The 24,225-nt window shown below is 41.2% G+C and overlaps 1 protein-coding gene across 1 annotated transcript; it reads right to left on the bottom strand.

The window, feature by feature from the left end:
• Window positions 1-8,951: 8,951 nt before the first annotated feature.
• LOC147325430 (uncharacterized) lies at window positions 8,952-15,360 on the bottom strand. Its single transcript, XM_086299962.1, has 10 exons — window positions 15,153-15,360; window positions 14,610-14,811; window positions 13,655-13,823; window positions 12,541-12,634; window positions 12,408-12,449; window positions 11,794-11,850; window positions 10,658-10,785; window positions 9,976-10,111; window positions 9,776-9,846; window positions 8,952-9,499 (listed from the first exon to the last, which is right to left on the bottom strand). Exons 1-10 carry the CDS (start codon window positions 15,358-15,360, stop codon window positions 9,269-9,271), a joined length of 1,338 nt encoding a protein of 445 aa, XP_086156088.1. The 3' UTR covers window positions 8,952-9,268.
• Between the last annotated feature and the right edge of the window lie 8,865 nt (window positions 15,361-24,225).

Genomic DNA, 24,225 nt, shown 5'->3' with positions numbered 1-24,225 from the left:
GTTGGCCCACACATGAGCCAGCACAAGGCCAGTTGCAGACACACTGGTGGTCCTGTGCTGAGCCACGTGTGGATTACCTGGCAAACCTGATCTGGACCACCAAAGGGCTGACATTCTTTGCGGTATGTGGGCCATGTGTAAGTTGTGTGCAGCCATGGGCCAGTTGCAAACACACTGCTGGCCCTGTGCTGGCTCAGAACAGTTGCAGCTCTGGCCCCAGATGTCAGCCTAATGTGTACCTTCATCAAACAATGTAATAAAAATTTGCTGGAACATGATAGTGCAAAAGAAACATGATGAAACTCTGTTCAGACAGTGAATAGACTGATTCTTATATAGCACTTTTCTACTCTCCTGGATTACTCAAAGTGCTCTCTACAACATGCCATGTTCACCCACTGTCTTTAAACTGAGTGCTTCCTAACTACATTCATACACGTTCACACTTTTGACATGCAGACTGGAGGAGCCAGGGATTGAATCACTAACCTTCTGTTCAATAGGTGACCTGCTCTACCTCCTGAGCTACAGCCACCCAGTGGTAAACATCAGTAAACCCTAACTAGGTTTTGGATAAAGTGTACACTCACAAACCTGTCAAACCTGCATTTGAAACGTTGGCCACCATAGCAGTATAGTATTGCAATATGGCATTTGGGTCTTCTAACTAAAATAGGAACATAAATAGTGCCATTATTGCCAGACCTTGCCCACATCTGGTTGACATACACCCTGCCATGACAGGCATCAGGCAACAGGTGTGGCCCGGATCCGACATCAAGTGATGTTTTCTATGAGCCTGGGCCACATAAACCAAAAACCAATCGAGCCAGATATGGCATGCCATCACATAAACAGTGCTATCATTGCCAGGCCTGGCTCATATCTGCATGACATGCCACTTACCATGCCAGAAGTCAGCCAGCAGTGCCGGCTATAGTTTTCACACAGCTGAATAAACGTCAAACAGAAAACTGATTAAACAAAAGTGTGAGATGGTCGAGAATTTACTCCAATGCTGTGTTATATATTAGCGAGAGAGGAGCAGATGGCTGAGTTTATTAAACTGCACCGAGACAATCAGCTGAAGCTCAGGCCAGAGACTCTCAGACTGATGTGGACGAGTTTCAGAGGACCCTCAGACGAGTGTCTCACCTGAACGAGATGAGTTCAGGACTTCTGGTTGTAACTGAAACCCTGCTGGATGTTATGGATGACATGGTGAAGCTCATCCAGAAAGACTTCAGAGTGACTGCGACTCCTGAAGAGGATCAAAAGTTAAGCAACGCCATCCTGCAGTCAGCTGCTCAGAGTCAGAGGGTCGTTACTGAGTTTGATAAGATGAGAAAAGAACTGAGAGAGTTCACATGAACTTACAGACAGCAGTAACATCAACTCTGCTTCTAACCTCTGAACCTGTACTGTGTTCACACTAACTAACAAATTAAGTTTTATGAATAATGTATTATGTCATTGCGATGCTACACTATCCGGTCGACTGCTGTCTGCTTATTTCTACTCGTCTGTTTTACTTTGTTTCTACTTGAATAACTGAATGATTAATACATGAAAAATACATCTAACATATAATGTATTTGTAATCAGATATCTCTGATGATCAGGGCATAAACAAGTCGAAAAAGTGTCGTCTATGGATTACTAGATAGTGGAAAGGGAGTGGGATTAAATAAGGTTATGCTTCTTCCTGCTCCTTTTTGAACATGAAAGTTGTTGTTGTTTTGTTTTTTGAGGGGTGGGGGGTTGTAGTTGTGGTCCTTTTGTTTCGGTTTGTTTGATTCTCTCTTTTTATTTCTATGTTGTTGTACTTTTTCAACATGTTCAAGATAAAGATTCAATTCAATTTTGAGCAAACCCACAGGACCTGTGGCTCAGGCTTGGGGCCAAGGCCAAAGTGCTGACCTGCTCCACCTGCTCATTCTGAACTCTGAATTGTTAGAAAGGAGAGAAAAACGAAGAAGAAAATCCACTCACACTCCACCATCATGATCCATCGCCCTGACCCGGGACAGGTTTGATGTTTTCATCAAGGTCGGGCAAACATAGTGAGAGAAAAGAGTTTACGAAGACACCTCTCCAAGGTATTCAGGCTGGCCTGAGCACCTTTTAAAGCTTCTGGGTGGAACCAAAGTGTAATGAAGGCAGTGGTAAAATTTGCTTTTCTTTTAGATGACAGGCTAAAGGTTGAGGTGATATATTTAGATTAGAGATTTAGATTAAATACATTTAATCTCTTTGTTTAGTTCATTAGTTCAGCTGATCAGGCCTGCCTGTACAACAATATGACTTACCAGTAGCAGTTTGTAAAGGGCCGTCAGCAGGAGTTTATAGTTCAAAGGAGAAGACAGAGACTGATTCCTGCTTTTTCTAACTTTTGCAAGTTGCACTAACCGTAAAAATACAACATCAAAAATTCAGATTAGCAACCGGAATTAGGGCTGGGCCATATTATACCGTTCACGGTAATACCGGTATAATGTTAGGCAACGATAGGAAAATGAAATATCGCGATAGAATATGAGTAAAACGCGCATGCGCAGTGCCTTTGTTTTCATACGCACATGGCCAATTGTTGAGTGAAACAAATGAACCAGAATTGGTTTGTAAAAACGGTGCAACTTCAGTGATGTGGAACTGGTTTGGTGTTTGTCCGTCAGATACACAACAAAGCACATTTTTTTGCAGAACATGCAAGCGGCCGTCGTTATTGTCGTATTTGTCGGACTAAGATGCTCTTAAATCTGGGAGTAATCTGGGTCCTAAACCCCCCTCTTCAGGTCAAACGAACACTGCAGCATCACTGAGAGTTGAAAACTGTCTAAATTCTTTCATCTAACGATCAGCATTGCTGCTTTACCAGGTGTAACTATGAAGTTTAACTTCCAGGCATCCATGAAAACAAAATTTATTACATTTAACGGAGTTAGAAGTTAGCAGGAAGCTAGCGGAAGTTAGCTTGCTAGTTTCGCTAGTTACCTAAGCATGATATAGCATGTTCTGACTGAGAGATTTCTGAAAAAAATCAAACGTACAGCTCTGCTATCACTTCCAACATAAATGAAGACAGGAAACAGCTGCCAGAGAATTCAACATTAATGAATCAATGGTACAGAAGTGGAGGAAGCAAGAAGAATGAGTTTAATAAAGTTTGATTTATCTGACTGCTCGTGATAAATATTTTTGGCCATATCGCCCTGTTTCCATGTGTCTAGCGTTAGCTTCTAGTTTATGTTTGTTTTTTGCGTGTTTATTTTTGTGGAGTTTTTGCACCGCAATAAAGCAGCCTCTTTAAGTCTATTCCTCCACTTGAGTGACATGCGTTTGGGTCCTACATGCTGCCTACCACACAGCCGTACCATAACAATTTTCATTAGTTGTTGTAAAATAATGCAGTTAGTGGGCATAGGTTAATTGGTTAATCCAAAATGCCCATAGGTGTGAATGGTTGTCTGTCTCTGTGTGTTGGCCCTGTGACAGACTGGCAACCTGTCCAGGGTGTACCCCGCCTCTCGCCCTATGACAGCTGGGATAGACTCCAGCGCCCCCCGCGACCCTGAAAAGGATAAGCAGAAGTGAATGGATGGATGGATGGATGGATGGATGTTGTAAAATAATATGTGCTCCAATCTCCAATGAGACATAGTGCTGGAAGTGTACTTATTCCTGTGTTACACCACAAGAGGGAGTATCTCCTGAAATGAATAGCAGGAGCAGTGGGAGCAAACAAGCCAGGCCACTCATACAGTACGACTAACAAGAGCTGTGTGAGACTGTGTACAAATGTGTAACGATGTACTATATCTATATATTTGCAGGTAAGCAGATACAAAATACTAAATAACTTGACTTTGGTCTAAAGATAAGTCCACAGGGTTGCAGAGAATGTGGGAAAGTTGGCTGTTAATTCCCATTATGTGTAGTGTTTATTTATTGTGTATTTTTAGTGCATTTTAGTGTATATTTAATGTTTATTTGGTAGTGATGCAGATTAGCCATGAAGCTAACGATTAGCCGCTAGAGCTAATTCGCCAGTTTGTGTGGCAACCTCAAGGAGCTGTGGTGGATCTATATTCAATTTCAATTCAATTTTATTTATATAGCGCCAAATCAAACAACAGTCGCCTCAAGGCACTTTATATTGTACAGTACATCGTACAATAATACAGAGAAAAGCCCAACAATCATATGACCCCCTATGAGCAAGCACTTTGGCTACAGTGGGAAGGAAAAACTCCCTTTTAACAGGAAGAAACCTCCGGCAGAACCAGGCTCAGGGAGGGGCGGGGCCATCTGCTGCGACCGGTTGGGGTGAGAGAAGGAAGACAGGATAAAAGACATGCTGTGGAAGAGAGACAGAGGTTAATAACAGATATGATTCAATGCAGAGAGGTCTGTTAATACATAGTGAGTGAGAAAGGTGACTGACAAAGAAATATTCAATGCATCATGGGAATCCCCGGCAGCCTACGTCTATTGCAGCATAACTAAGGGAGGATTCAGGGTCACCTGGTCCAGCCCTAACTATATGCTTTAGCAAAGAGTTTTAAGCCTAATCTTGAAAGTAGAGATAGTGTCTGTCAGGTTTAAACCTTTTAGACTCTCGTCATTGAATTGTTTCCCCATACATATACATAATTATTACACCACCTCTCTATTCTGACACATGCTGTTTCACAACTCACACTACTCATAACTCAGAAACACCTTCAGATATTAGATCAGTAATAACATACAACCTTTAACAAGATGAGATTTTTAAACTACATATACAAATGTACAAACTTTAATAGAAAAAAAGTTTTGTGAACATTGATTTTTTAAAATTACTTTCCTAATTATTTTTGAATTACAACCTTTCTCTGAATATCAGTGTCATTACCTCGACGCTGATCCTTATCTGCTGTCTGTCAGGGTTTCTGGGTCGTTGACCCAGTATTTTCAGCTCACGTTCACTGTTTATCTACTGCCTGTGTCACGGCGAGTGAGGTGAGCCGTGTGGAGGAAATGAAGGAGGATCCAAATGCAGGCAGTCGTGAAGGTGTAAAGGTGGTTTATTGAACATGAAAGTAAATACAAACGGCAAATGGAGCTAGAACTAAACTATACTGGGATCAACTAAACTACAGAGCACAAACCTTAACGAGAACAACCAGAAGAGACTAACGGCGGACAGCAGGGAGAACACACGGGTGAGACATGGTAGAAACGCAGATGAGGCAGGGTGGAATACACAGACGGACCAGCAACTACAATAACGGAGGACATGACTTAAATACACCCAGAGAAACACAGGGGAATTACACACAGGTGGTGGACACGGCTGGGAATAATCAACAAGACGAGACAGAGGTAAAACTGAACACACTCACATGAGACCCAGACCTTCACAATAAAACAGGAAATGAGAACACCACACCAAGACGCAGACCTGACACTGAGAGACAGACAGAATGACACATGGAACCTGAACTAAACTAAACGTGAGATACAACAGAGAACAAATCCTTAAACATGACACTCAAATAATAAACATCATAATCATCATCATAAACACAACAAGAGAACAAGAAAACAATCCCTGATGCAAACTAAAACCAAAACATAATAACCTCAAACATGGAATAACAAAAACATGAAACTCCACATACGGACCAACGGACCCAGACCCGTGACAGCCTGTTCCACTTCCTGTTTTATTGTGTTAGCCTTGGTCTGTGTGCATTATGTTCAGTCCTCTTCCCATTTATCATTAGTTCATTATGTTCAGCTGTGTACTCACCGGTCTCTCATTATCATCATTATCATCAGTCTGTGTATTTACGCGAGTCAGACTCGAGTCATTAATTTTATGACTTTAGACTTGACTTGAAAAAATGTTCTAAGACTTGTGACTTTTACACTAATGACCTGGGACTTGAATTGGACTTGAACCGGTTTACTTGAAAAGACTTGATATTTCACCCCAAATATAAAATTTAACATGCATATTATATAGAGATTGAAAATGTGACATCATTCAGGGGTAAAACCGCAAAGGATTCTGGGAACTCGTGGCAAGAGGTACTAGCGCACGCAGGCTTTCAATTGAAATCAGTCACACAGCGATAAAAAGAAACACAAAAATGTCAAGAAGCCGCTGTATTATTAACTGCAATAGCCGGTCACATGACAGCCACGGGAAGCCGACGGGTAAAGAGATCGGTTGTTATCGGATTACGTCGTTAAAGAGAAATTGTTCGAGCCATGTTTCCGAAGTAACAAAGAGGCGACGGGTGGCCTGGATTGCAGCCATTCAAAGATCAAATATAACGTCCCAGAACACTCCAGCTCACAGGTTAGTCTGCTCCAAGCATTTACACGAAGGTCAGTCTGCTGTTGTAGTTAATGCGTCATTTTCATAACATAATTGGTGATATAGGTTACAAGCAAGTCTGGCGCTGAACAGAAATTGTCACGCTATGCTCCTTTGTTTATTGTGCATAAATAGTGAATTGTCCTGACACAATATTGCGTTTCGCTTCTGTTATTATGGTACATTGACAAAAACATATACTTTTATTCACAGGATAAAACAGGTTTTTTGTATCACTAATTGCCCAGTGCGATTACAGCATACAATATTATTGTCACTGCTACATTTCTGTGATGGGTACCAGAAATTATTTCCACTACTAATTAATTACCGTTGAGCTCAAAGGTCCTATTAATAAACGGTTAACGTATGTGTATTTATGACGACGATTTGTGAGACTGGTAAACTTATGATACGTACGATGGTCTTTTGTTCTACACGGTGCATTTCAAGGTCCTGCACCCATCCGTCGGTAAACTGTACCTGGGCTTGTTGCAGTGACCTGAAGTTACTAAACTTCATGAGTGTATGCACTCACTCCAAGAACCGTATGATTATAAATATGCATATAAATATGCTAGGATGAGATAGCTGACTTCATCTAACTAGCAAATGTTGTCCAGGCTACGTTGGTGATACAGTTTTTTTTAATGTGTATGATATTTTTGTCATGCGATTTTAAAGCCGGTCCTACAACCGCATCCAAGAACAACATGCAGCTTATCTCAGAACTGTCGGTGAAAATTATTCTTGGAGCTAGGTTTAATTGAGCTGCATTTTAAAGAGGTGCAATTTCACAATTTGTGTATATTTTCTAAGTTCACTATTTTGTCATGTGTTGAGAAAAACAGATTTAAAAATTACATGGTCTAATATTTACATTTAGCATAACTGCAACATTATTTTTTCGTTGTTTTTTTTTTAAAGACTCGAAAGGACTTGAAATTCAAAGTTTCAGACTTGTGACTTTACTTGGACTTTTACACCAGTGACTTGAGACTCGACTCTGACTTGCCTGACATTACTTGAGACTTGACTTGAGACTTGAGGATAAAGACTTGAGACTTACTTGAGACTTGCAAAACAATGACTTGGTCGTCCACTGTCGTGTCATTGATGTTATGTTGTCCTTCCCGTGTGTTCCCTCAGTTCAGTCAGCCATTCAGTTGTCCAGCCAGTCAGTGTCCGTTCACCCTCTGTTCATCCACTCCTTATAATAAACCTTCACCAGTCTTCACCTACCTGCGAGTCCTGCGTTTGGGTTCCTTCTTCCTCGCCTCCACACAACGCCTGACAGAATGACACGACCCGTGCCACGAAGACACGACTGGAACCCAGCGGACTCGGACCTCTATGAGCGGCAGGAGGTAGCGCTCTCCTTGTGGGCGGAAATGCTCAAGGAGAGACAGCGGCTCTTCGCGGAGCGAGAGCACGTCTTCGAGGGCACTCGCTTGGCTCTGGGTGGGCCTCGGAGACGCCGCGTTCACCCACCTGCTACCTCCCATGCACCGGAGCATCTGCCGCGGGGAGTGGGCGTTTCACGCCGCGCTTCGGCCGCTTCCTCTCTCGCCACTCCGCTCCTCGCTCACACACCCGCCGCCTCATTCGCCAGACCTCCACCATCGCCACGGCACAAGGGCTACGCCTCCCACCTCCGCTCAACGGAGGCTACCGCGCCAGAGGCTCTGCTGTTTACCCCGGCCGCTTCCTCGTCCCGGAGAAAGCGGCGCACACGCCGCCATAAAACAGACGACTTTCAGCCACTCCCGATGGTGAGCTCCAGTGACTGTTTTTCACACTCACCATCTGATTGTTCACTTAAAACGCACAATAGACTCACTTCTGATTCATGGGGAGTCTCCCTCCTAGACGAGGATGTGGACTGGGAAGAGTTTTTCTGCTCTGCTCCAAAGACTGTAAATAGTGGTGGCAGAAAAACCAGAACAATCCCCAATAAACCTGTCAGTATCACACACACGCACCAGCCTTACTAGCCCAAGCTGCAGCTTTATCCCCCTCACTAGCTCAGTCTTTAGCTCCGCCATTAGCCTCACCGACCTCTGTTTGTCCATTAACCTCCTCAGTCCAATCAGTTCACACTCCCGCTCCAGCCCAGCCTGTAGTCTACTCTCCTGCCCTCCTCCTGTCCAGCCTGTCTCCCAGTCGCCCGTCCACCATCCTGTTCAGTTCCCGGACCTGCAGCCACAGCACCCAGAGCCAGCTGTGAGCTCTCCTGCTCCTCAGCCAGGGGTTTCCACACCCGCTGGCCCGGCCTGTCTCCAGCCAGAGGCTTCCGCGCCTGGTCCAGCCGCCACCACGCCGTCACCCAAGCCACGTTCTGGACGTCATCGCCGCCGCGGCCGCCCACCGGACCTGCTCAGGGGCCGCCGCGGCCGCCCACCGGACCGTCTCGGCCGCCGTCTTCCTCGCGGCCGTCCACCTGACCAGTCTAGTCTCCACACAACGCCTGACACTGTCATTTATGTGTTTTTAGGGGTTCTTGTAAAAAAATTTCTTAGATTTAAAGGCTCCACTCGCTCTTTTCAGTGAATCATAAAGCTTTAATTCAGAACAAGGAGAATAATAAATTACATTCAGAATATTAAAACGTGGAGACAGAGATGGGGAACACAGGAGGGAACAGGAACTATAAACAAAGACTGCAACAAAACCAATAAATGACAAGAATCATGAAGTAAATTATTATTATTATTATTATTGTTATTACAAATTAAAGTCATTTTGCTCCTGGGAAAGACAATAAAGGCAGAGAAACGCTGCAACACAAAAGCTGGAATCAACCCAGCTGTAGGTACTGATGTTACCTGCTTTGAAGCTGCACACAATATAAAATCAGCTGCTGTGAAAACAGGTTAACAAAGATCACAGCAGCTGACATTAAGGGTTTGTTGTGGGCTGCATCAGGCTGAGTCCCTGCACAGCGAGGCACAGAACCTCCAGCAGAACCTCTGGGGGCAGCTCGGGCCGGTCCCAGCCGTCACTCAACTCTTTCAGCTTCTGATCGTTCAAACAGATGAACTCGGCCGCCCAGCGGAGCTCCCCTCCCTCCTGCAGGGGGACGGGCAGGGACTCTGGCAGTTTGGCCCGACCGTCCTTCAGACCATCCACCTGGAGAAGCAGAGAGGGAGCTGTTCTCAGATCAGATTCAAACATGAGGAAGACTCTGCTCACAGGCTGCTGATAGTGGGCGGGGCTGCTGGTGCTGTGCTGTTAAGTGTAACAGGGTCTGTAAAATCACTGTAAATGTTCACTTGTTCACAATTCAGGAAGCCCAACCATGTTCTGCACATATTCTTACAGCAAGCACTTGTGTGGAATAAGGTGTGATGAGGCTTTTGGGAGGAGCATGTAGATGAATGCAGATGAATGAGTGAATGGACCCACCAGCTGGTTGAGCACTCTCAGAGTGTCTGGACTGCAGCGGGTCAGAAGTGGTGGCACTTCATCTGGCAGAGCTGCACAAACATGAAGAAGAAAGACGACGATGTGACGAGCTGAAACACTTTGCTTCAGATGTGTCAATAAAATTAAATCTACATGTTACTAAATGGAATAAATGTCTCAGAGCAGGTCAGCTGACTTACTGTCCAACGTGCTGACCAACAGGTGAACGGCATCCTTCACAGCACTGGAGATGTTTGAGATATCAAGAAGGTCCATGAAGGAGGAGACAGCCTCAGACAGGACATGCTCAGAGGTTCCTTTAGTGCACTGGTCCAGCTGAGAGGAGCAGAGGATTATTATTATTATTATTGTTATTGTTATTATAGTTGTTGTTGTTGGGTTGTAGTCATAGAAGTTGTAGTTTCAAACAGGTTTTAAGATTATTTTGTTTCAGTATCACTTTTTCCTCTGATAACTGATGTTTCCCTTTTTATTAATTTATTAACAGCGTTAATGATCAGCAGAACTGTTCGAGCACACATGGAAGACGGCAGGTGGGGTGGCGTTGGGTTACAAAGTGGCCTGCAGAAACTTTGGGCAGCTTGGTTGTGTCTCCTTGAACTACCTCTGTGCTTAGTTTAACATCATAAAGACCAGCCAGCAGGACTGATTTGGCTTCAGATAAAAAGAAGAAAAAACTGTTAAGATGACAAGGAAGTGTATTTTAAAATAAACTGAAATATCCAACACATCTTTAAAAATCGGCAACACCGATGTTTATCTCAGTGTAAGCTGACCAGGCTGCAGTAACTGATGAAGATGGCAATGAGCCTTGAACCTTAGGAGAAGCACACACCAGACTCTGGTCAATATTCTTCTTACTGTCTGTTCCAGCAGAGAGAGAGTATCTCCGTCCTCAGCAAGCTCGCTGAGCTTCTTCAGCAGATCACGACGGGTCGACTCGGGAAGATCTCCGAGCGGCAGCAGAAGATGATCCTTCGTCTCCAGTTCTGCAGCAAACACAGAAGCAGCACCAATCATACCATCAGTAAATGAAAGCAGCTTTTTATTGGAACCATAGAAACCAGTTTATTAAGCATCAGGTCTCAGTGTCAAATCCCAGCAGACATCAAATTATTTATTAAAAAAAGTAAAACATAATCAGGTTTTATGTCTCATGTTTTCAGGTTTACTTAACACTTCTCTGAGTAAAACATGACTCATCACTCAAACACTTCATGCATGCGTATCTCACCAGACAAACCTGAATGACCTTCGATCAAAATAAATATTTATTTCAAGTTATTTATTGCAAACACAGATCAAAACAATTCCCATAATCTATTATGATTTCTCACATTACCATATTTAACGTATTTATACCTGATTGGTTAGTGAGTGGTTCCTGGATGACATGGTGCTGAGCAAAAAACCTCCAAGTGATTGTTTTGGTTCCTAGCAATGATTGTTCAAACAGATGACTTTGGGAATCCCTGTTACTGCCCATAAAACTGTTTATGTTGCAGATGGCAGTTTTCCATACTATAGTTGGAATACTATAGTATTGGAATAGTTGGAATATACTATCTGTTTTTGCACTTCTCTCCATAATCCTCCTACATCCAATGGCAGAAATGTTAAAGACACATCAATGTGTCTGCACAACCTCAACCTAAAGCTACCAACCGAGCTACTTTTTTTCACCTCAGACAGGTGAATGTGCACAAATAAGTAGCGCTCTATTGTTAAATTATGTGGTTATACAGGATCCATCACAGCTACTGAAACATTTCTATTTTACTCTTACTTTTTTTTTTTTACATGTCCATCTCTGATATCATGACGATAAGGAGGAGAGTGACAGAATGAGCCGTTGTCATGTTTAAAATATTGTCAATGCTGATGCAGTGTTATTTAAAAAAATAAATCTATTCTAAAATTGTAAAAGTCTCACACACACACACACACACACACACACACACACACACACACACACACACACACACACACACACACACCTTCTTTCACTTTGTGCAGCATCTCTTTGGAGTTGATGGCATCGTTGGCAAACAGACCTGGAAACAAACCTCAGAATGATTAAAGCCACAAAAGGAAAAACAGCACAGTGTCTGATAAATGTCTGCTACATCCTAGATGCATGAAGGAGCATTTCCGCAGGTCCTTCCTCCCTGCAGCTGTCAGACTGTGCAATCAAAACTGCTCCCAACAATCATAGATGTTTGCATGCGCTGTAACTGCAATAATTTAATCAACGTTACAACCTGGGTTTGCCATCTGTAGTTCATTTTATTTCATTTAATAACTGTACAGTACTCTGTTTATAGTAACCATTGTCCTTGATGTAAATATGTAAGAACAAATTGTGTATGTTTTTCTTCTGTGTCCTGTGTACTGTTTGTTTGTATATGTGTCTTTCTGGTTGCTGTTACAACCAAATTTCCCCTTGTGGGACAATTAAAGGATTATTCTATTCTATTCTATTCTAAACTGTCAAACTTGATTTAATCATTCACGCCTCCCAAAAGTAAAGATCAAGGCAAACATGGAATCAAGACTAAATCTGACATTTATAAATGAAGAAGAAAAACCTTCAACAACAGAATCAACCTACCGAATAAACCTGTTTTATGAGTAAAGGGTTCACATGTGATTTCTAAGATGAGAAAAGAGACATTGTTACATTCAGTAACAGGAAAACACACTAAATCTACTCGGAAACATTAAACACAGTCATGTACTCTTACTCAGCTTCTCATCATCCATCTTTAGCTCCATGAGACCAAAACCAAAGGTGGAGTTTTCCGGCACAGTGAAGCTCGTCACCTCCTTCTTGCTGCCCTAAATACAAATAACACGGTATTGGATCTACTGTGAAATACTGAAACGTCGGTTTGTTCCTCAGACAGATCAGAAGAGTGCTAGAACAACGTCTTAATCATACAACATTAAATACATTATAATCAGGATTGTGCAGAAACTGTTTGTTTCTGTGGTGAATACTTGTTGCCTTATACAGCATTTAGAAACAAAAAATAAGAACAATGGACTCTCTTGACCTGCTGCTGTTGTTGCGCTGCCATTAGCAGAGCCTCTGGACTATCATTAAAGCTCATAGAATCAGTGAGCTCATAATTATATGCCATGCACTCCAGCAGTCCCGTGTGGGGCACTGTTGGCATTCCAGGCAGCGCTCTGGTTGGTCTGCCTGGGTCCTGGTGCACTTCTCTATCAACCAGGTGCTGGGGCTTTGGCCCGCTGGTGTCTGCTGTAAACTTTATTGTCATCTCTGCTACATATAGTACAGTATGTAGCAGAGATGAGACAACGAGGCTCCAGTTCTATTTAGTGCAAAAGAACAACAATAGATACAGGAAGAGTAAGAAATAAATATACACTTTAAGACTAAGGACAGGGGAGTAAATATACACTTTGAGGTAAAAAGGGTCAATACTAGTCTAAAATTTACAATTTACAATTGAGATTTAAAGCAACCTTGAAGTGGTTTAAAATGACCAACGCAGCAGCTTTACAGTTTACAGTATGAGTGATGAGGTAACTGGTGATAATGAGGATGGACTGATTATCCAGTCTGCCATCAGGTCGGCTTGTTTTTGACATGTTGATGTTTCTGTTCACATTAGATTGTGTTGCTCATTAAAGAACTGACCGGGCTGGCTCAGTGTTCATAGATGAGCTGATTCTCTGTAGAGCCCATACAGAACTTTTCACTTTCTCTGATGGCTTGTTGTGGTTTCAGGTTAAATTAGTTTGGCTCTATTCCAATGTTCTACAGTACATATTTAATCACCTCATACCATCAAAGTTCAGCTTTCATAGATAAACGTCAGATTCACTCACCTTTATAAGAACATGCAGCATCTTCTGACAGGAGGCTGAGATGGACCCACTCTTGTTAGACTTTCGAATCATCTTGACAGGCCCGCTGTTGTAAACTTTCTGGTAAACAAAAGTCAGTTTGTCATTGTCCTTCAGTCCCAGTAACTCCATGTTTTCCTTCTTTATTTTCCTGGAAACAGAAAGCACCAAGAGAGGGAAACAGGTTAGGAACTGTTGGCAAAGGAGGATGCACATATAGTTAGATGGTATGTGGTGTTTTTAATTACAAGATAAACGTAAGTGAAAGTTAATCGTAATCTTACACATGCTGAGCTTATACGTACAGGAGTCACAGAGGGCTGTGGGAGCAACATACAAATAACTACGTGATGATAACCATGATGAATTATTGGAGAGAAGGTTGAACTAGTGACACGTTTAAGTATTTAGGTGTTTACCTGGACTGTCAGATACAGCAGGTTCATCATATGTGGATTTCTAACATTTCTGCTAAGTTCAGTTCCCAATTTCAAAATTTGACTGAAAGGGGTGAGAAGATAATTGGCATGTTCCCCGAGCCTGCTCCCCGAGCTTGCCCTCCAGTATTTCAAGAGTCAGTGATAAAGAAGAGTCTGAAAATCTCTGAGGATATAAAGGATCAATCATATCCTTCATAAAGAGTATGAGTCAGTGTCCTCAGGAAAAAAAAAACCAAAACCCTGAGTTAATTGGGTACAAATTTTCTTTAGGTGATGATGAAATTGTATGTGTGTTACCTGATATTACATGTTACCTATTATATCTCATGTTTGTCCAAGGGAAATGTCACCCAAGACAATAAAGGCTAATCTAATCTAATCTGATAACCCTTTTAAATTGCCCCCCGCTGGACAAAAGAAAGAATGCAGGCCTGGAAGTTATTTCCATGTTTACAGAAAGTCTGCTGCTGAACTCGAGCAGAGAGACGGACACTTACCTGCCACTGAACTTGTTCCTCAGTTTTTTAACGTCGGCTTTCTTTTTTATAATGCTCACAGGTTGTTCCAGTCCATCCACGGTATCACCAGTTGCCTCAATTTTGGCTTTACCCACAATATCATCTCCCCCACCAATTTCTCCACTTCCCTTTGTCTCCATAGTAGTCGTGAAATCCTTCACCAAGACCTCCTCCTTATAATCTGGAAGGAGCATCACATGAGTATGTTGGGTGTGTCTGAGTGGACATGTTTAGATGTCTTTGTGGGGACAGAAAATTGGAATGCTATTATACTTGTGGGGACCAACAGTCCCTTATGGGGACAAAATGCACGCGTTTTTATAGGTAATTTTAAAGCTCAAAATGTGGTTTTAGCATCAGGGTTAGGTTTAGACTACAAGTACGTCAATTAGATGTCCTCACTAAGATATGAAAACAACTCTGTTTGTGTGTGTGTGTGTGTGTGTGTGTGTGTGTGTGTGTGTGTGTGTGTGTGTGTGTGTGTGTGTGTGTGTGTGTGTGTGTGTGTGTGTGGTTACACACCTTTACATGTGTCTTCTTCCTCCTCAAGCTCGGCCAGCTCAGACAGGCTGAACTCCATGGGCTTGTACTTTGGTACGGGCCAGAATCTTCCCTCACTGACTTTGACCAGAGTCAGCAGATCCATCTTGTTATTTAAGTTGTTATTAGAGATGAGTTCTGCATCGGCTCCCACATTCTTAAGAACCGCGCTGGTTTCAGTTTGATACATCTGTGGACACAGAAGTCACAGAGCAGCTAAAAACAACTGGCAGTATTTCTACTACTTCCGTGTCACTTTACTTCCAGCTGGTCTCACTCCTGTACTGGACCACTTCATTTTTCAGTGTGTAGAGCTGATGTTGTGATTTTGTTTTAACTGAAACCATGACGTCTTCCCATCATGCCTCCTCACCTGCACTTTGATACAGGCCCCGAATATATTAAAATATTAATGAATATTAATTATTATTATTATTGCATCAGTTAGCGCACATTTAAAAACACTCTGGGAATGAGTTTACCCCTCTTTATGAGTTCTGTGATGGATTTTGGAATTGATCCCTCTATTTGTTGACTTTTCACTGTGGCGGCGGGGCATGAATCGCATGTTTGAGCTTTTTGAAGAAGACTTTGTCGTCTTCTAGCTTTTATGTTTTGCTTCTACAAACATCCTGAGTGCTCAGCGATGTGTAAAAGCTCACTTTAAGTGATCCGTCATCATTGGCGGAGAAACTCTCTGTAGGTGATTAACTGCAGACTGGTCATACCAACTGTAACCTATCTGTTCTTGATTTTTATATCAATAACTTTTTATATTTAATCTAAAATTTACATTTTTAACCAAAAATATTTTGCAACAGGAATGGATTCATCAGTTTTTCCAAAAGTTGCATAACCTTTGTTTCTGTTCACTGCATCAGTAATGCAGATTACTACCAACAAACAAGATATTATGTGTTATAGATGCATGCATCTATACTGATTTAGCATATAGTAAGTACATAGTTCTAGGGCTGGGCAACAAAAAAATAAAATGATTTATTTAATCCTTTCTGCAATAAATCAGTTCAATATCATCTTTAATGTTTCCAAATCATGCACAGAAAATGCTGTTCGCATGTTTAAAGGATGACAACATGCTGATGAGAAAGATCACTTAGAGATCATTTAAAGTCTGAGAGGGAAAAAAGTAGCCACATGAACCATACACTGTAACCAAGAAGCATCAAATATACACGATATGCTGTTTCATTAGTTTTAAAAATATCATATGTTAAATCAGGTAACAACCACAAACAACCCTTTGTGACAAGCTTCATCAGTATTTTAAGCACATTTCAGTTTGATTGTCAGTTTATATAAACATTTTTATTATGATCCCATTTATTACCCAGCCCTGCATATGCATTTGAAGTCATATCATTGAGCAAACAACATTAAATTAAAAAACTTTAAAACTATTTAAATTTGACCTCTGTTCAATCTTTGCTTTTATGGGTTAATTATGAATGAATGAATTAATCTGAAATGTTAAGGTTAAACTGTCGGGTCTTACCTTAGTCACTTGAAAAACTGTAGTTAAAGTGCTTTAACTAGTCGCAGTGGTTTGTTGAGTTGAAATGTTTTCCTTTTGCTCTGCAATCCATAATATGCAGCAGCCAAAACACAACTGATGGTATCAGATCAAAGAACACCCAACACCAAAATAGACTTCACTGGAAAATCCTTGTTCCTGCTTGACTGGCACTAAGTCACACTTTGAGTAATGCAGTAAGGTCTTTAAAACATTTCCAAACCGTGAGCGAGTTATTCTGTTCATCTCATTTTTGAGATTTTCTTTTCTTTTCTGCATGTTGCAAACATTTATTTCTAAAATACTCTGGATGATGTACAAAATGTAAGTTACACAAATGAATGATCACCTTAAAAATGCATTTAAAAGAAAATATATGACATGCAGAAACTTTTTTTTAAGTTTTCATTTTAAATTAGCAACATGTTACAACAAGACTGTGAAAGTTGTGTAATACTTGGAGGGGCAGGTGTTTGGGACTTCTTCCAACTAGTGAGGTTAATTAGAGACTTAAGATACAAAAAGTTGTTTCAGAAGTAAAGAGAACATGTTTATGGTTCTGTTACGAAATACGTGGACAAATAATTCAACAATTTGAGAAGGATTTGAGAAGAATTTGAATTATTTGGATTTGTTTGTTTATGGGTCAAAATCTCTTGAAAGGGTTCAAAGGATCGAGAGAAATGCCTGCACACAGGGACCGGGCTCCACAGCTTGGATGTTGGTGATGTTCAGGTCCTCAGAGATGATTCTGTGGTGAAATATCTGCGTGAGATCATAAAACTCTGAAGACCATCAGCAGGGACTACAGCTCATCCGTGCATCCACACGTGAGGTTCAAACTCCACCACATAAAGAACATAAAGAACAAATAGAGCAAACACGTCTGTCTTCTCTGAGCCTGAGCTCATCTATGATGGATGTAGGCTTAGGGGTAACCTCTCCTCTCCTCTGACCAATTAGAGTCTCAGACTCTGCTGGAAATCATGGATGCTGGATCCTACAGGCTGAAGAGGAGCAAGACCATCCAATCAGTGCAAAGTCAGTGCAAAGTCAGCATCCCTAAAGGTATTTGGGGGGCATTAGTGCACATGGCAGGGTAACCTGCCATGTGCAAATGCCACAATAATACAGATTTAGGAACGACGTGTACTGACCCTCAGGTGTCGTTTTCAGGGACAGTCTTGGTTTCAGCGAGATGATGTTCCTATATTCCACAAGCAGTTCAGACCAATGTTCCCTCTAGCTGCGCGCATGCGCAATCGCGCACTGTTGGCACGGTCTGTGCGCACAGAAAATCTGCGTTGCACACACACAAAAAAAACTAACCTGAATTGAAATTAAAATAAATACGTTAACAATTCATTCTTATCTGCAGTGTGAGTCAGTAAGTGACCGGTGACTGGCTGCTCCAGCCAATGATACGATTCACATTCGTATATACGCAGCTAATCAGCGTCGTTGACAGGCTATGACAGCATCCTTATGTGCCAACACCGGTGTTTTAGCTAGCAAAGTGGCTGATGAGGAGTGAAGCCACGTTAATGACAACATGAACGAGTGGCAAGCGGTACTAGCGCACACAGGCTAGTACCGCTGTACCGCAGGCTAGTACTCCTGTAACACCTGCATGTTACAGGTGTTACAGGAGTGATACATCTCCTGTTGCCAGGCCTGCAGGTATCAGGCTGTTGTTCTCCTTTATCTCATAGTGGACAGAAATTATTTTTTGGAATGGCACAAATAATTTGTGTGGCATCAAATTTGATGCAGAAAAGCTGATTGTTCTGTAAATAGTTTGAAATGTTTATTTAAAAACGCCTTGGTTGCATTTTTAGATAAATAGCTGAAAAAACGTCGTTGTTTGCAAAACTGAGTTACTTTTTTAAAGAAGTAACTATATAATTAATTGCCCAACATTGGTCATTATATCCTGTATTTTGCAGACAGAGAGTTACAGGACTCTCTCCCAGACCACAGACTCATAATACAAGTTACAATATTTTTACTTCCAATAGTGTTAACATACTACACAGACCATGAGCATGACTTTTTAAAATTTTCATTGTAAGTGGGCTAAAGCACTTAATTAAAAGTAGTCTACCATAACTGTAAATGCTGTAATTTGATTATTTTAATGTAACTTGGATTTGATGCTGGTGTGACCACAGTGCACACGTCTGCTGTTGCTCACAGTGGTCCAAGGGATGCTCAGGGAGTTTGCGTGTTTGCTCAGTCACGTGAAAAATTAGAGGAAACATTGGTTCAGACCATCACACACTGAAAATATGTGGCTAGCAGCTAGGGTCCTCACACACATTTACAGGGAGTTAAAATCTGAGCTGGTAAAGCTCAGTGGTTATTTTCCATTTGAGTACTTTAAAAATAAAATCTGTAAGAAGTTTATTAGCAGGCCAAGCAATGACATCATTACCTTGACACAATCAGCGAGTTCTCTAAATCAATATCTGAGTCTGTTTTAGAGATGGACCGATCCGATATTACGTATCGGTATCGGTCCGATACTGACCTAAATTACTGGATCGGATATCGGAGAAAAATAAAAAATGTAATCCGATCCATTAAATATCACGAAAGCACCTCACAAAACTTGCAACACGCTGTGACTCACCTCAGAACGTTAGCACGTCGGAGCAGTATGCATCACGTGATAGAGAGGCTGTGGCATGCAGGACCTGTCGGTGGTCTGGATAGCATTTGGAGCTTCGCTAGCAACCCGGCATTTCATCTCCGACAAAGTTATCCCGAGAGAAGTAAAGCAAGTGTGTAAGTCCATCTCTGAATGTTTGTAAAGCATTCCTGCGTTAAGCTTAACAAACGATATATGGAGCGACTGCCTCTTCTTGCTGCTATACTTCAATCATGAAACTGCTTAATGATCAGCTGATCAGCTTTTCTGTCGCGAGTCCGTGTCTCTAGTTTGTTTTTGGCCCACTTTGCACCAGAAAGAGGAAACCAGCGGCTGAACAACAGCAGCACGTTTAAGCTTGATCAGCTGTTGTTAGAATTTATTTATTATTACTTTCTACTCGAGGATCTTTTTCTGCGCAGCTGACGCTGGTAACTGTGCAGGGGCGGATCTAGCAAAGTTTAGCCAGGGGGGCCGATAGGGCATTAACAGGGAAAAGGGGGCACAAAGACATACTTTTCTTTCTTATTCTCATTTAAAATGTCGAGCTTTTAATAAATAATTATCCGAATCTGACACCCAAAGTTTTAATTTGATGTAAAATGAATAGAAGTCAATTACTGTATATAGTGACTATTAAGTCTAATATATATACCCTAGTAAGCTATAGTACTTTTTCCTTTGGGAAGGTACCATCTGTGCAGTCTGCAATTTTGTTGAAGAAAGATGTTGAATCTATTTAATATTTCTTGAAAAATAATTGATTTCTGTGCATTTTTTTTCACACTGCATCAAATTAAGGTTGAGTACGTCGATTAAGCATCATGAGGTGGCGCGTGAGGGGTGGTTCCCTATTTTTTATTTATTTATTTTTGTTGTTGCTGGGAGTTGGAACCCTATTAGTTAGGTTGCTTAATATTTACGCTAAGTACTCTTTAAAATACCAGAATAGGGAGGATGGTGTAGGTTTAAGTTTATTAGATTGATCAGTATTGCTGAACTATGAAATTTTTTTTTTTTGCATATAGGTATAACAGAATAGCTTTAGTGTAGTTGTTGTTTTAAACTTGAGTATGAACTTATACAAAATGCAGCAAGATATTTAAAAAAAACAGTTTTGTTGACTAAAAAACATTATATCGGATTCATATCGGTATCGGCAGATATCCAAATTTATGATATCGGTATCGGACATAAAAAAGTCGTATCGTGCCATCTCTAGTCTGTTTTGCTCACTTAGTCTAAATGCATATGAACAACATTTTTCACAGCATGCGAACTGAGTCTGTCTGGACTGAAGCCAGTTCGCCTCTTCATTGAAACTTCCATGGAAGCATCACGGCAGCACGGTGAAACAAAGCTGAGGAGTTGCTGGGCAGGTTTTATGTGTCTTTAAAAGACAACATTCCACATGTGATTGACTGACTGACTGCGGTAGGCACACTGTTGGATTTGTGTCGGGTGATCATCAAACAGATGTGGGTGGAGGAAACACTGAGTGCTCACACAAGCACTCAGTGTTTGTCTGTTTTTAAAGCTGAAACTGTCAGACTTACCACGAAGAACATAGTGTGTTATAGTAACCATAGTCTTTGTTGCTGGGCAAGTAGCCAATCAAAGGTTATCTAATAATACTTATAATTGGTTATGAAAACATTTGGTCAAAGTTTGTGTACATTAAGCACTTATGCACAATCAGAAGCGATGATGAAGGTAAAACATGAAGAATTACCGGCTGATGAGATTACATAAATAAATCGTTCTGTGGAATCAACATGAAAAGATTTTGATTCACACAAGTAGCCAATCAAAGGTTGGCTACTTGTGTACCAGACTGGCCACCCCAGGTGCCACCCCAAAGGCAAAACAATAAAATTCAATCAAATATCAAATGTCCGATTATGTTTTCACGGTGAAGCTCAGATATCCGAGTGTAAGTGAATGCAGCATCGGCTTCTGCGCTATGTGCATCAGGCTAGCAAAGGTAGGAGAGCCAAGCACGAAAGACGGCTATAAGATATTGGCACAAATTCTGGCTAATAGAATGAAACCTGTATTAGATAAAGTTATTGATGAGAGTCAGTCTGGTTTCATGCGGAATCGTCATATCTCAAACAACATAAGATTAATTCTAGACATAATATGTCTGTGAAGGTTCTCAGTCATCCAGGTCATCGTAGTCAAAGGAGCTTGCAAAGAAAAGCATCTGGACTTCTTTAAGTTACTTGAAGACGTTTCACCTCTCATCCGAGAAGCTTCTTCAGTTCTAAGGTCAAATGGTGGAGAGTCCCAGATATAAACCTAGTGGGAGTGACCCCCCACAGAGGGACAAAAGGACCCCCTGATGATCCTCTAATCGCCTGAGCCAAGGTGGGAAACTGGGTGTGGGTCCCAATCAGCCAGGGTTTCGGGTGTGTTCATTGTGAAACCTGGCCCCACCTTATCATGCGAATTCCTGAGGTCAGATGGCCCAGGATGTGAGTGGGCGTTAAGGCGTCTGGGAAGGGATCTCAAAACTGGATTATAGATGGCAGAGAGTTGGTGTCGTAAACCACCGCCTCTGTTCAAAGATGGTCGCTCACAGTGGACATAGATGGCTTCTTTCACTCCTCTTTCAAACCATCTGTCCTCTCTGTCCAAAATGAGACTCAGGAGAGTTTTCTCCAAGCATGACGTCCCAGTGTATTTCAGACCCAGCAACACGCTCAGACAGAAACTGGTTCACCCGAAAGACAAAACGCCAAAACACAGACTTAACAATGTGGTGTATGCTGTACAGTGCAGCGAGGAATGCTCAGACCTCTACATTGGAGAGACCAAACAGCCACTTCACAAGCGCATGGCACAACATAGAAGAGCCACCTCCACAGGACAAGACTCAGCAGTCCATCTGCATCTTAAGGATAAAGGACACTCTTTCGAGGATGCCAATGTTCACATTTTGGACAGAGAGGACAGATGGTTTGAAAGAGGAGTGAAAGAAGCCATCTATGTCCACTGTGACATAGATGACAAAACGAATGCACAGGGAGACACAGGGAAATTACACACAGCTATGAGGGAAAACAAAACACTGAACACAGGAAGACTGAAGACTGAGGACTGAAATACACACATGAGGTGATATGGAGAAGTGGCAACATGTGGGGGAACAGCTGAAACAAATGAACATAACGATGTCACAGGGGAAGTGTAAAACTAAACACAATGAACACAGGAACACAGGACCTCTTTCAAAATAAAACAGGAAACATAATAAAACGCAGACATGACAACATGAACTTGACAACAAAAGACATGAAACACATAAAGGACAAGGGAGACTTAACACAGGGGTTGAAAACACAAGGGGAAACTAATAAATAAGTGAAATTAGAAAACCCAGTGAACTTAAACATAAACCATAAACATCAAAATAAACTAAAAACCCAAAACGCTGGGTCAAAAGCTCCAGGATCGTGACACTGTCTCTCTGTGTTAGCCCTGCAACACGCTGCTAATCTGTCCTGGGTGTACCCCACCTCTCAATCCATGGTAGGTTTAATTATTATAGCATAATTTATATCTCATAGAAAACTGACATCCCTAAGTGAGGATTTTAGGAAAATGAAGATGTCAAGATTCACAAATCGAGGAAGAAATAAATCCTTTGAGTTTAGATTTACCACAGAAAATGATTAAACTGATTATATTCAAAATAGTATATTTAAGCATTTATTTAATTGTATTATTACTGAATAATCCTAGAAACTTTAGAAAAATCATTAATATAGATGAGGAATAACAAGGATCCAGGAATGGAAGCTTGTGCAACTCCACAGAATAATCTGACTTTGCCGAAACAGCTCAAAACACATAAAAACTGACCTCTGTTGAACTTGAACTTTAACCATTTCTACATAATAATGCAATAATATATTTGAGTGACTTCTCCAATAAAATATGATGATCATCAACAGCTTTAGAGAGATCTGTGAACATACTAACGATATATTTTTAAGTGCAGAGACAACTGTGTTAGTCAGGTGACGCAGAACGTGGACTGATGTTTAGAGAAACCAAAAACTGGTGTTCGTAAAGAACAGAATTAGAATGTTAAGTTAAAAAATTATAATAACCTTTTATAATATTTTTAGAAACCATGTCAAAATATAAATCTGTCTATATTTATTAAAACAGTGAGGCTCATCTGCATTGAATGGAGGAATAACTTGAGTAAGTCATCAGACCTGTTTTCAAAGGCAAAGTGAAAATGTGAAAATCTTTGAGTAAACTTTGAGTAAACATTAAGAAAACAAAAACACTGTGTGTAATGCCAAGAAATACTTGTTTTACAAAATGTTTTACATTTTTTAGGCACCCATGTAGTTCCCGAAAACTCCAGAAACCTGATTTAAAAACAATAAACCCTCTCTCATTAAACAATGGTTCACCTGATGGGTAGCTGGATTATAAAAAGAAAACCATGTAATTAAATACGGATCACCAACCCTGTTATAAAAGGGTAATTAGTTCACACGAGCCTCGTACGTCCTTTGGGCTGAATAGAATAGTTCAAATAATTTGATTAGCTAATGTAAAGACAGTGGCTGCAGGCGTCACAGGCCGTGATGGAAGTCAGCACATAAGCTGCATGAATGCATTAAAAGTGCAGCTAGAGGTGGTGGGAGTGTGAGTTTAAATTGGGACCTCCTTTGGTCCGAGCTTTAATTCTCAAACAGTCTCTATGCCGTACATGTATAGAGATAAAAACAAGCGCCAAAGCAAATAAATACTGCACTTTAGTTCAGTTTATTCTGTTTGTGAGGCACAAAGTACAGATTCATGCTGACTGCTGAAAATCAAACAGCATTTAGTTTCTTCACAAGGTT

This window comes from Aulonocara sp. 'chitande type north' Nkhata Bay, linkage group LG7 (genome assembly GCF_057382095.1).
Source record: "Aulonocara sp. 'chitande type north' Nkhata Bay isolate Kocher_YH1m ecotype deep benthic linkage group LG7, A_spYH_male_GT1.1, whole genome shotgun sequence".
NCBI classification, from domain to species: domain Eukaryota; kingdom Metazoa; phylum Chordata; class Actinopteri; order Cichliformes; family Cichlidae; genus Aulonocara; species Aulonocara sp. 'chitande type north' Nkhata Bay.
The sequence above is the reverse complement of the archived record's forward strand: the minus strand, read 5'-3'. Positions and strand labels throughout refer to the sequence as shown.